General features: G+C 44.4%; 1 protein-coding gene across 1 annotated transcript in view; it reads right to left on the minus strand.

The window, feature by feature from the left end:
- Positions 1-12,881, minus strand: part of MYH15 (myosin heavy chain 15) — a 148,873-nt gene that overhangs the window by 15,665 nt on the left and 120,327 nt on the right. Inside the window, 6 exon segments of the mRNA XM_044919496.1 lie at positions 1,190-1,270; positions 4,349-4,519; positions 7,649-7,774; positions 11,571-11,590; positions 11,593-11,768; positions 11,984-12,182. Of these exon segments, the coding sequence (XP_044775431.1) occupies positions 1,190-1,270; positions 4,349-4,519; positions 7,649-7,774; positions 11,571-11,590; positions 11,593-11,768; positions 11,984-12,182 (773 nt within the window).

Raw genomic sequence — 12,881 nt, forward strand, 5'->3', positions numbered from 1 at the left:
CTCAGCCGCACATACCAGGGGCTCACTCCTGAGTGGTTTTGGTATAACAAGCATAGTCTAAAGAAGTGTCAGAGTAACTTGTCTTAGAAAAGAACCACTTATTCCGTAAAGAAGAGCTGCGCAAGTAGCTCATTTCATCTTAATTAGCCCAAGATGATGTTTCTGAAGCGCTCTGCTTTCTCATCAACACTTTTTCCTGTTGCAAGGAAGGAAGACTTTGGCATCTCTAACAGCAACTCAGCCTCAGGGGCCAGAATCAAGACGGGCAGATCCAAAGTTGCTGTGAAAGTGGGTGGTGCGGGGAATGAATTTGCCTTTTCACTGGCACGAGCTAGATCACGCAGCGGGAGAGGGCTAGAAAGTGACCTCTGGCGTCCATGGTCAACAACTGGCACGTGCGCCCCTACTCTGTGCCAGGAAGATGCCAGGCCCCCGAGTGGCGCATGACACGGTGCCTCTGCTCTCAGGGACTCTTATCTATGGTCCCCTCCAGTTGAAGAAAGGGAAAGACAGGTTGGAAAATGAAAATGAAAGGGAAGGATTATCTTGGGGCTTCAGAAATGCCTTAATTCCCGGTAAGAAGTCTTCCTGCTTCTTCGTTACTTGCTGGAGACCAACGTTAGTCCACAGGAAAAGGAGCTGAGAGCTCGCGAGGCCCGTCATTAACAGTTGCTGCCTTCACACCACCTGGCACTGGCACCAGATAGAGTCCTCGGGGGGCCTGGAGGGTTGGTGCCACCAGAGACTGGGAGTGAGGATGTCCCCTGCTCCAGTGTCGCCAGGGTCCCATGTCACCTGCCGGCCGAGGAGCCGCCCCAACTCTCTGTCAGCCCCTTCATTTACACATTGTTCTCACTCAGCCTCTCACAGGAAGGCATCTTTTCGGCAAGTGCTGTAGACGTTATGTGTGAAAAAAAAATCAGCACCATATAAATAGCTTTTCACTTCTAATTGCGACGTGCCGCTCGCATTTTGCTTCCCGCGAGCTCTGGAAAGGGACCGACCCACACTACTAATGGCACAGGAGCCCCGGGACTGTCAGTCAGCGTCTGCCGCTGGGAGAGGGCAAAGATGGAGAGAGCGCGGCAGGACACGCGCAAGGCCATTTCAGGCTTGAAGGAGCACGTTTCTCCAGCGCCCCAACAGCCAGCAGTTTCCTGGAGTACCTGATCGCTCGGCTCTTGGACGCTCGCTGCAGCCTGCGGGCTCACTTCCTGGTCTCCGAGCTGCGACGGGTTTCGTCCTCCAGTTCACCTTCCAGTTCGTGGACCTGCAACCAAACCCTGACCTCAGACCACAGGCTGGCAGCCAGCAAGCCAGAGTGACATCACATTGGCCTACTGGCACGGTCCTTTGCAATAGAGCGAAGTCATCTGGAAAGCTGCATCTACTCTTTTTTTTTTTTTTCATTTTTTTTTTCATTTTATTATGTTATGTTAGTCACCATACATTACATCATTAGGTTTTGATGTAGTGTTCCATGATTCATTGTCTGCGTATAACACCCAGTGCTCCATGCAGTACGTGCCCTCCTTAATACCCATCACCAGGCTAACCCATCCCTCCACCCCTCCTCTCCCCGAGTGGGAGGGATGCATCCACTCTTTCTGGCCGTGGTTAAACAGGGCAGCCTCCCTGGGAACGCTGCCTCACCAAAAGCGAGTGGATTGAATTACGTGGGTTTGTAAAAGACCTGTTTACACTCTGAAGGCTGGGAGGGGCTCGTCCATGCTCGACAAGTTGGGCTCATCCATGCAGAAGTGACAAGTTTCCTGTGAGGTCACAAAATTACACACATACACGTGTGTAGGAACGTAGGTGAGCATACAGAGAATAAGCTAGATAGAGCCCACTTTAAGGATCCAGCCACTGTACTATGTGATCTTAAGCTTCTTTCTCCCCATTCAGCTCTGATCTCTGAAATCTGACCTTGAGGCTATGGGGCCTAAAGGGCAGGCGCTGGCCAGACAGCCCTGTTTTGTGGGAGAGCTGTATAGACTTAACAATCTGCCTGCAGCCTGACGGAGTCCTATAAGCAAAGTCAACAGTCATTCAACAGATATTTTATGCTTGCCACCCACCAGACCCCAAGGCTAGGGATACAGCAGTGAACAGAACAAAAATCTCTCCCCTGTATGAGCATACATTTTAATGAGGGGAACACACAAAGCAAAATATAGAGTATGTTCGGTGGTGAGAAGTGATTTGGAGAAATAAAACGGAAAGAGGGGTAGAGAGTCAGGAGAGGAAGGGTGTTGGCTCCTCTTTGTCTTCCCCTCAATGTCCATGGCTCTCTCCCTGCCTTCCTCTTGACACAAAAGCCACCTTCTCAACAGGACCTTCCTGACTACCCTTTTAAAATTGCACAGTCTAATGCCCTGAGGCATGAAATTGCCTGGCATGTCTGACCCCATCTCTCACTCCCCGCCTCCCTCCCTCCCTCCACTTCAGACACTGTCCTTGCTCGTCCTCAGGGAGGGCAAGTCGGCAGGTGTGCATGTTCTTTGTAGGTGAAGCCCACTAAAATAATCTTCTAACCCCCTGTCATATAGGAACCTAATACATAGTGCTATTGGTTGAGACATGAGATGAAGAGGCCCCCTTTAAGATGAGGTTTTTCTCGCGTGTGTGTATTTTTAAGTTGATTAACACTCCTCTGGGAAAATCATTTTATTACATCAAATCCTAGACATCATATAATTTCACCTGTAAATATTTCGTTATGTAATCCTAACAGATGATAGTCTTATGATTATGTTTTTAAGAAAATTAATCATAATTCCTTAGTATCAGCCGATATTGGGAGCTCATTGCTACTGAGTTAGCACTGGTTCTATGCCTTAATGGTGGAGAAACAGCAACTGGAAACAAAATTAAATCCTGCAATGTTAAATTTGAATTGGAAATACCGGTATCATTCCTGTATTTTTTTATTAGGGAAAAGAGACATATTCTAAGTTCTTTAATCTTATACCTGTATGTTTTTTCTCATACTAAAAGATCTTGGTTCTTACACAATAAAGATTAAATAATTATTTGTTAGAGAATTATATTGGTCTTATTGATAGTAGTAATGATAAGATATTGTTATTTGAAACTGCAAGTACGGTTTGCTTTATTGCTGATTTTTTTTTCTTTTGTCCTTAGATGTATTCCATGAGGGACGTACAAAGCACTATGTTTAAAAGTCACTGGGAATAATTCTTCTGTGTGTTTTATGTCCCCCAACTTGATACACAGTTAGCTTCACTTGTTTCCATTTGTGTTAACATTTTAGGGATTGATTTGTTTTATTCTGCTCGTTGATTTAAATTTGTTTTTTAATTATGAAGCATGTAAAAGCATGTAAATGTTTTATGTGATTTTGCAATCAAAACAATGGAATGAGGTTCATTCAGAAGGTCTCAGTTTCATCTCTGTGTTCTCCTCCTATGGGTAGCTAATGTCTAATCCTGTCACCTCTTTTTGAAAACACAAGCAAATGTGTATGTGCACCTGTCTTCTAGATTTCCCCTGCTCTTGCACAAAAGCTTGTAGATTCTACCTGTTGCCTGTGCCTTTTATCATCATTGTACCTCTAGATGGGATCTCCAGAACCTACCACAGAGCTCTTCCTCATTCCTTTTCAATCAGCATGATTATCTGGAGGTACCATGGATGTGCACTGGAATTCTACTGTATGGATATACCATAAATGTGCAAAAGCAATACTGTATTTTTCAGGGGCCCTTCTGAACCGTCAAGTCCCAAATATTCTCCCTATCCTTCTAGCATTTGTCACTCAACTTGTACATAGTCATTGAAATCGATTCAATAGTTTTAAATATCCTATTTTTAAGAGAGATCTTCCTATTTGTTGTTAAGCTCCCTGAAGGCAGGTGCTACATCATTGCTGTCAGTCCTTCCTATATCTTCACTAAGCATTTCTTGATCCTTGTTTAGCTGTTTCCCTCCCACTTGCCCTGGCAGATAAAAAATGGGCCTTCTCTGCAGAGAAATAACAGGAACAAAGGCACAGAAGCAATACTGTGCAGGTGTTCCTGGAAGTAGCAGGTAACCCTGGCTCTGGGGGGCCTGGAGTTGGTGCGGCTGAACGGGAGAAGATGCATTCTCACCGAGCAGGAAGAGGGAGGGCAGAGTTAATCCAGTCCAAGAAAAGTCTTGGTTGATGGTCCAAGGTCAAGCAAGAATGAATGAATATATTGAGATCTGACACTCTCAATGATCTAGAAGTGCTAAAAGCAGAAGTGATGAGATAGATAGGGAACATTTGGAGTGATATTCCAGGACAATAAGGTCTTGAATTGGGAGTCATCATGACCCCATGCCGACCCACGCAAACACCTACCCTAGATTCTAGTTTCTGGATTTGCTTTCTATTCCCCATCATGGCAGTCTGTTCAGCTTCATCCAGCCTTTTTTGTAAGTCTTTAATTGTCTGCTCCATATTCTTTCTCATCCTCTCCAAGTGGGCATTGGTGTCTTGCTCCTTCTTCAGTTCTTCTGATATGTTTGCTGCCTAAAACAGAAAGAAAAGAGCTGATACCATACTATCCAGCAATTGCACTACTGGGTATTTACCCCAAAGATATAAATGTAGGGATCTGAAGGGGTATGTGCACCCTGATGTTTATAGCAGCAATGTCCACAATAGCCAAACTATGGAAAGAGCCAAGATGTCCATCGACAGATGAATGGATAAAGAAGATGTGGTATATAAATACAATGGAATATTATGCAGCCTTCAAAAGGAATGAGATCTTGCCATTTGCAACGACGTGGATGGAACTGGAGGGTATTATGTTGAGTGAAATAAGTCAAACAGAGAAAGACATGTATCATATGATCTCACTGATATGAGGAATTCTTAATTGTAGGAAACAAACTGAGGGTTGCTGGAGTCGGGGGTGGGGTGGGAGGGATGGGGTGGCTGGGTGATAGACACTGGGGAGGGTATGTGCTCTGGTAAGCGCTGTGAATTGTGCAAGACTGTTGAATCTCAGATCTGTACCTCTGAAACAAATAATGCAATATATGTTAAGAAAAAAAAAAAAAAAGAAGAAGAAGAATGTAGCAGGAGGGGAAGAATGAAGGGGGGAAATCAGAGGGGTAGATGAACCATGAGAGACGATGGACTCTGAAAAACAAACAGGGTTCTAGAGGGGAGGGGGGTAGGAGGATGGGTTAGCCTGGTGGTGGGTATTGAGGAGGGCACATTCTGCATGGAGCACTGGGTGTTATGCACAAACAATGAATCATGGAACACTACATCTAAAACTAATAATGTAGGGCGCCTGGGTGGCTCAGTTGGTTAAGCGACTGCCTTCGGCTCAGGTCATGATCCTGGAGTCCCGGGATCGAGTCCCGCATCAGGCTCCCTGCTCAGTGGAGAGCCTGCTTCTGCCTCTCTCTCTGCCTGCCTCTCTGCCTACTTGTGCTTTCTCTCTGTGTGTCAAATAAATAAATAAAATCTTAAAAAAAAAAAAATAAATAAAAAAAAAATAAAACTAATAATGTAATGTATGGGGATTAACATAACAATAAAAAAATTAAAAAAAGAAAGAAAGAAAGAAAAGAGCTGAGAAAAGCTGGCAGCCAACTGACCTTCACATTTCCACCCACAATCTTCAGGTCATGATCTGACTAGATGTCCTGCCTTCCTCTGTATATTAATCTCCTCCCACTGCTCTGTTCCTAACCTGGGTCACCCTTGAGTTTGTTAACAATATGGCAATCAAGATGACATCAGCTACCAGAGAGACTGGGGTGAGGAGTAGCAGAAACAGACCAGAGATGAAGTACAGCATGAACATTGCACAATACCTGTATCGAAAGAAAGCTTGAAGCAACAGCCTTGAACGGACTAAAGCCTGGGACGTGTCCTATAATATCATGTACCAAGACAAGTATGGAAGGGTGCCTATGAAAATCTTTCACATCTCGCTTTTATAACTCTGTGACTCACAACAACAAACAAGTTTAAGGCTCTAGGAATTTGGCAGCTACAGATGCTCTCAGTGCCAATAATCTGGCACAAGGAAGGTTAATTCTTGTTTGTGAAGTCTGCTCTTGGCTTTGGCTATGTGTACAAGGGCTTGATGTCTCGACAAAATTATTAAGAACTGGTTCATGAATCTCTCAGTGCATTTAATGTAAGAACGCTGTCCTCCCAGCCAAAGCTTCTCTGTCTATCAGGTTACCAACCATCTGTATAATTTAAGTGTGAGACGTCTGTGCAGATGGTGAGGGCAAAGAATGAATTATGGAGGCAACTCGGGGTTCTGCTATGTGGGGCTGGGACTCAGAGATGAACTATTAGAGAACTGGAAGGTGGGGGAAGAGGTAGTGGGTTCATTTTTCAACACTGTCAAAAAAAATCTTATAAAGGCACGCTAGAGCAGATAGTCTTCATAATGTGTGACTGCATACATTTCCCAAGCTGGAGTAGACACTCTTTTTATTCCATTCTCTCGATGGGGATTTTAATAAATGTTAAGCATATTATTTTTCTCTTGGCCATCAAACATTTTCAAGCTTTCACACACCTCTTTTCCATCACAGAGCAGAAATGTCTGCCTTGATACAAAATGGCTGAGTGATAGGCACGCTTCTCTATTCTTAGAGAGGGCTGGATTCTACAGTGACCTGGTGCCCAGGATTTGGTGCAAAGGTTTTGCTTAGCTCCTCAACTGCCAAATGACTCAGACAAATATAGACACAAGCTCTTCCCCTCTTCTGAATTTTTAAAACGACTAATATGAAATCTAACACAAAATGTCTCGTCTTCCCAGTTTCCACATCCTTTCGTCAAGAGGATCAGCTTCCATTCACATAGCAAAGTCAGGGCTGCTGCACATAGGTGGGCGTTGATGGACTACACAGAGTCACTTGATGGGGATGGAGTGAGCGGAGGCTGCAGTTAAGTGCATACTCTGCTCAGCAAGCCTGGGACCTGCAAGGTCCTCCACCTCCCTCTGCTAATTTTCATGCTGAGTGTTACCTTCTGCTTGCTAAGCCCTTTGAGAGAAGTGCTGCCTCTGCCCACAGGGGGTACCCAGCGGTGGCCCTTCTTCAGTTCCCACAAAGCTTCAGACAAGGCTGGCCACCAATGCTGAGCTTAGTGACATTTAGGAAAAGCACCCCCATCAACACTTTTAAACTTGCAAATAAAGAAGGTACACCAGCCCTGAAACCCTTCTTTACCAACCTGCTTGTGCTACTCAAACAATAGTATAGGCTGTAAGAAATGAGTGAAATAAGCTTTCTTTCCAGATCATCATCATCAAACCATTACAGACACTAGGAAAATAGCTATTTGTAGGGACCAGGAAGAATTGTTTCTAGACTCTAGATGGAAAGTGGCTTAACTTAAAAAACAAAACAAAACAAAAAAAACTCCTGCTTTCATAAGGTTTTGCTTATAGCAATTCAATTGCTCCTTTTTATTGTCAGAGTAGGTTGGAAGGGAGGAGCTAATTGACCTAATTTTTCAAAATGGGAACAGAGAGGCAGAGGGGTCAGCTAATTTCCTCCTGGCTGTATGGAGAATCAATGGAATTCTTTTTGGCTGCAGATCTGCCTCTGCCCCTTGGCTACTGCTCGGGTCAACTCTGGAAGACAGGAGTGAGCAAGCAGTCAATGGACCCACCTCAGTGGCTGCCTTCTTGGCCTTCTCTTCTGCATTTTGACACCTCTGCACTGCCTCTTCGGCTTCATTCTGCATCCTGCCAACATCAACCTCCAGTCTCCTCTTCTGGCTGAGGAGGATAGTATTCTAAAGCAAAGTGGCACTCTCCTTAGGCAAGTTGAGACCAGCGAGGCAAAAGCAAGCTGGTGGGTTGAGGACATGCAATGGGAATGGGCTCTGGCCAGGAGCAAGTTCTGTTCTAAGCAGCCACAATCAGCGAAGCAGTACTTCCAACCCCAGGAAGCCTCCCTAGAAAACTCCCCTTTGCCAACAAAGGCATATTTGCATGGAAGGTATTTCATCCGTTAGAGGTTCAGTATTAAAGAGATAGTTTGTCTGAATAAGAAAGTAGAAATGGATCCAGATTATCTACAAACCACAACTATGTGTTTGGTTTTCAACTTGTTGAGGAATACGGTGTTCTGCCTTTTGTTCTCTGATGTGGTAGAAGCAAGTGTTCCAGAGCACAAGTGCAGGCATTTGGGGAGCAGGAGGTTGGGGAATAAAAATCAGTTTCCCGCATGCTGCTCCAGGAAAAACAAAAACCGCACTTCCTTTTTATCTACCTCCCCTTCTACCTGACTTTGCAGTGAGGAGACGGGAAGTGCAGCTCAGATGAGCCTCATCCCCCAGGCCTTAGGAGCCCTCCACCACATGGGAGGATGCTTGGTGTTTTGTGGCTGGTACTGTCCTAATTCTTTCTTTCCTGGTTGTGACACTAGAGACTGAGGCTCCTTTTGCTGCTATTTGGTCCATGTTTGAAGCACAGCTTTTCTGAGGGTGTGAAACCTTAGCACAGAGAATGTAATATAAAAAGCACAGGTTCCTATTTTTGATTTCTCTTCATTGTCCTTTCACTTTTCTCTAGCAAATTCCTCTCTCAGCAGTAGGATTGTACCTTGGAAATAGAAAGATATTCTAGCCTCACAGGTTCTGCCCTGCTTCCTCAATGGCATGAAGCATCTTCATCGAGGCTACCATGCTCTGTCCTCACAGAGACCTAGGTTCTATGCCCCCCACCCCAGGATTTTCCCTGGTGGTGGTGGTGGTGTTGAGGATAAGTGTATTTTACTGGATATTTTCTGAATGCTCACTGCACATAACTCCATAGAAACTCTTTCTTTGTAAAGGAAGGTATAAATATAAATGCTGACTTGTTCATACGTGGAATCATTTAAAATCTGCTAGGGAGATAATGGTCAAAACCTTTTCAAGCTGAATGACTCTAATTGGTTCTTTTGGGGAGGAAGGGGGTTAGGAGATATTGTGCAAGAGGGCAATCTAGATTGTCACAGCTCAGGTTTGAAAAAAGAACACATATAATCAGCCAAGGATAAGTTTGGCCTTGTATATTTATTCTAGGCCTAGAGGTCTGGGAATGCAGAAGAGACTAAGAAGTTTCCATAAAATGTTCATTATGCTTTCAAAAGATTGACAGCATTCTATTAATTGCAAGGTACCCCCACACGATTAATGTTGGGGAGAGGTCCTTGTGAGCAATGTAGTATCACCTAGATATGCTGGTCAGACAATGTGGTATCACCTAGATATGCTGGTCAAAGGGACCAGCAGCGTCACCTGAGAATTCATTTGATTCCTGGGTCCCACTGCAGAGATTCTGATTCAGTAGGTCTGAAATGAAACCTGAGAATTTGCATTTTTGTGTTAGTTTCCGTTATATACCTAAAGTGTCAGAAACTCTGCCCTAGAGATCAGGTTTCCACGGCCTAATTTTCTTTTTGTTTTTTTCAAATTCGTCTCCCCTTCCCTGTGTCTGCTTTTGCTCTGGTTGATGTGCTCAGCTCTCTCTAGGCTAGTGGTCTTTCATCATATTGGGACCCACTGGTACATTATCAGTTATAATATGCATGGCAAATGATTTATTACCAATAGCTATTAAGTACTACAGATAGATGATTACTTTTTAAAAATTCAATATCCGACTTTATAAGAAGCCTGCTCATTGTATTTAGATAAGCTTTCCTGAGAGAGAAAGAAAATGTTGAAGTGAGTTAGCCTGCCGGGAATTATGCATAACACACAGCCTATTTGTTCCATATCACATGATATCTAAATAGGGTTGTGTCATGCACAATGTTTTGTTGGACACGAAAGTCAAACGTAGGCACAAACTAATTGCAGTGCCTTCCAGCTGGTACATCTTTGGCTGATCCTTCCTTTTTCCCAATATTTCTAGGTAGGGGCACAATTGGCAATCTTGGAGGGGCAATTCTTTGTGAAGTAGGATTATCCTGCACCTAGCACTAGTATCTCTGAACTCTGCCCACTAAATGTCAGTGGCTCTCTCCAGTCACTGTGGCAACCAAAATGATCCCACAGATGTTTCTAAATACTCCAGGTATGGCAGTTCTGCCTATAGTTGTTTTAATCCACCCTTCACAGCAATCACCAGAGTAAACTTCCTAAAATGAAAATCTGATCCTTTCACTCTTGTTTACTCAAAATTCTTCAGTGGATCCCCATTAGCTGCAAGACAGAATTCAAGCTTCATCAGTCTCGGACTCAAGGTTCCTGGGGACCTGGCTCTCCTTGCCTCTTAGCATTATTTCTCTGATGTCTCCTACCCCCCGCTCCACCATGTTCGAGTGAGTATAGCAATTTCCCTCAATAGCCCAATCTCCTCCTCCCCCATGCTTCTGTCTTTGGTTTCACAGCCCCAGTTAAGCGTATTGTGCATCTAGCTAGGTCTAGGACTGTCAGGGAAGACTTTCTGTAGGGGTGTGCTTGCTCTGACACTACACTCCAGCAGTGCACTGCAGTTCCTCGCTTGGGTCTCCACTTTTTTGGGACAGTGGAGACATTCTGCATGTATCCCATGCATACCTGCTCAGGTTATGGTGGGTGCCATAGAAATGTTGAATGACCCATTTACTGTACACATTTGCCCTAGCCACGATGGTTTCTCCTGATTCTGTGAGAATGGCAAACGATCTAAGAATTCTTGCTTCATGTCACTTGTATAACCTTCCATGAGATTCCAGAGTCCTGACAGCTCATCAAATCTGTCAGCAGCCACTTAGAATTGTTAGAAATCTCCTGGCTCTGAGGCAGGAACATTTTTTTTTTTTAATCCTGGCATGCTGGGAGAGTATGTGGCTTGGAGGGAACAGGAGAAGCAGGCAAGTGGTTCTGGTACACTAGGGAATGTTCATGTCTCCCCAGAATTCTGGCTATCGATGCTCTGAGAGTCCATTCTTTTGGACTTAGTATTATGGGTTCTATTGGGTCCCCACCAAAAGAGATGTGCTGAAGTCCTAACCTCAGATCTCTGAATGTGAACTTATTTGGAAATAGAGCCTTTGCAGAGGTAATCAAGTTAAAAATGAGATCATTAGGAGGTGTCCAAATCCAATATGACCGATGTCCTTATAAAAAGGGAAATTTAGACACAAATACTAACAGAGGAAAGATGGTGTTAAAACATGGAGAGAGAATGCCATGTGAAGGCAGAGGATTGAAATGGTGCAGCTCTAAGTTAAGGAAAACCAAAAGATTGCCAACAAACCACCAGAAGCTAGAAAACGGCAAGGAAGGATCGACCTACAAGGTTCAGAGGGAGCATGGCCCAGCCGACACCTTAGTTTCAGTCTTCCAGTCTTCAGTACTATGAGAGAATCAATTTCTGCTGTTTTAAGCCACCCAGTTTGTGGTCCTGAGTTGTAACAGCTCTAGGAAACTAATACATCTGGGAATGATTGAAGAGTGTGCCAATTGCTCTGCTGCCAAAGACTCTCCCAGTGCCTTATATGCCATACCCAAGCCCTGACATGGCAACTATGTATGGTCCAAGGCTGAAAAAGAGGTGGAAACAATGGCCTTCACACAGCTGATGCAGCTAATGGGGAGAGTTTATGGGCCTCACCTGGGTATGGAAAAGATTGATTCCGTGGCCTGCAGGAGCTCTTCCTCTGCCAGCCTGCATCCGCATTCTGTCTGCTTGTACAAGGACCTCAGTTCCTCCAGCTTGGACTGGAGAAGAGAGTTGTGCCTCTCAGCCATAGCCACCTGCTCCTTCAGCTCACTGCTCAGGTGTGTGCTGTCATCTAGCTGCAACCAAAGGGTCCTGCGAGAGAAAACACAGGCCTGGGGCACAGATCTCTCTGAGTTCAATGGGATATGCACCTTCATGCATGCTCTGAGCAAAGCTCCACCAATTTAAATTTAAGTACGTTCCTGCTCTCTTGAAGGATTAGATTTGTTGCCCTTACTTTTATTGCTCAACACAATCTGTCTCTTGGTTTGTTTATTACCTGCCCCCATATTACAATCTGAAATACCTTGACCTGAGTCTGAAGCTGGCCCAGGGATTTGGTTGCCTCTGACACCTGCCGGTTGGCATAGCTAAGCTGGAGTTCCATCTCACTGAGGTCCCCTTCCACATTCTCCTTTAGCCGGATCGCCTCAATTCTGCTTCTAGTTTCAGAATCCAGACTAGACTGCAGGGAGTCAATAGTACTTTGCTGGTTCCTCCTAATTTTAGAATAACATTCAGGGGAAAAAAATCATGCACCCAAATTAAGAAAGGCTACCTGCTGTGTACATAATAGTTTAGGAAACAGAAAAAAAAGTAAAAATTCAAGAAAAAGTCTGGGTAATTAACAAAATGAATCTAAGGGGTTGTTATTTTAAAAACATAGAGGTTGGGGCACTTGGGTGGCTCAGTCAGTTAGGTGACCAACTCTTGAATTCGGCTCAAGTTATGATCTCAGGGTTCTGGGATCAAGCCCTGTGTCCAGCTCTGCACTCAGTGGGGAGTCTGCTTGAGATTCTTTCTCTCCCTCTCCTTATGCCCCTTGCCCCACTTTCAGGCTCACACATGCTCTCTCTCTTTCAAATAAATAAATAAATCTTAAAAAACAATAGAGGTTGAAGGGTTAGGTTAGTGAAGGTTAATGAGCATCATAACAGATTAAGATTCCCAGGACAACTTCCCACAAGAATCAAGGAAAGTACCAGAATCTTCATGAGGTTCCAGTGGGGCAGCCTTAGCCTTATCTAAGATGCCCTAGAGGACAGCATAGGGCAAACACCTGGATTTCCTAGAGTGGCTAAGGAAGAAGGAAGGATGCTCTTCTGACAGCCGTAATATTTAAACTACGTTCAATGGTGAAACATGTCTGAACAAGGCAAGAAAGAACCACCCAGGCTAAAGTCTCAAGGACCACCAATACTG

This window comes from Neomonachus schauinslandi, chromosome 1 (assembly GCF_002201575.2).
Source record: "Neomonachus schauinslandi chromosome 1, ASM220157v2, whole genome shotgun sequence".
In the NCBI taxonomy this organism is placed as follows: domain Eukaryota; kingdom Metazoa; phylum Chordata; class Mammalia; order Carnivora; family Phocidae; genus Neomonachus; species Neomonachus schauinslandi.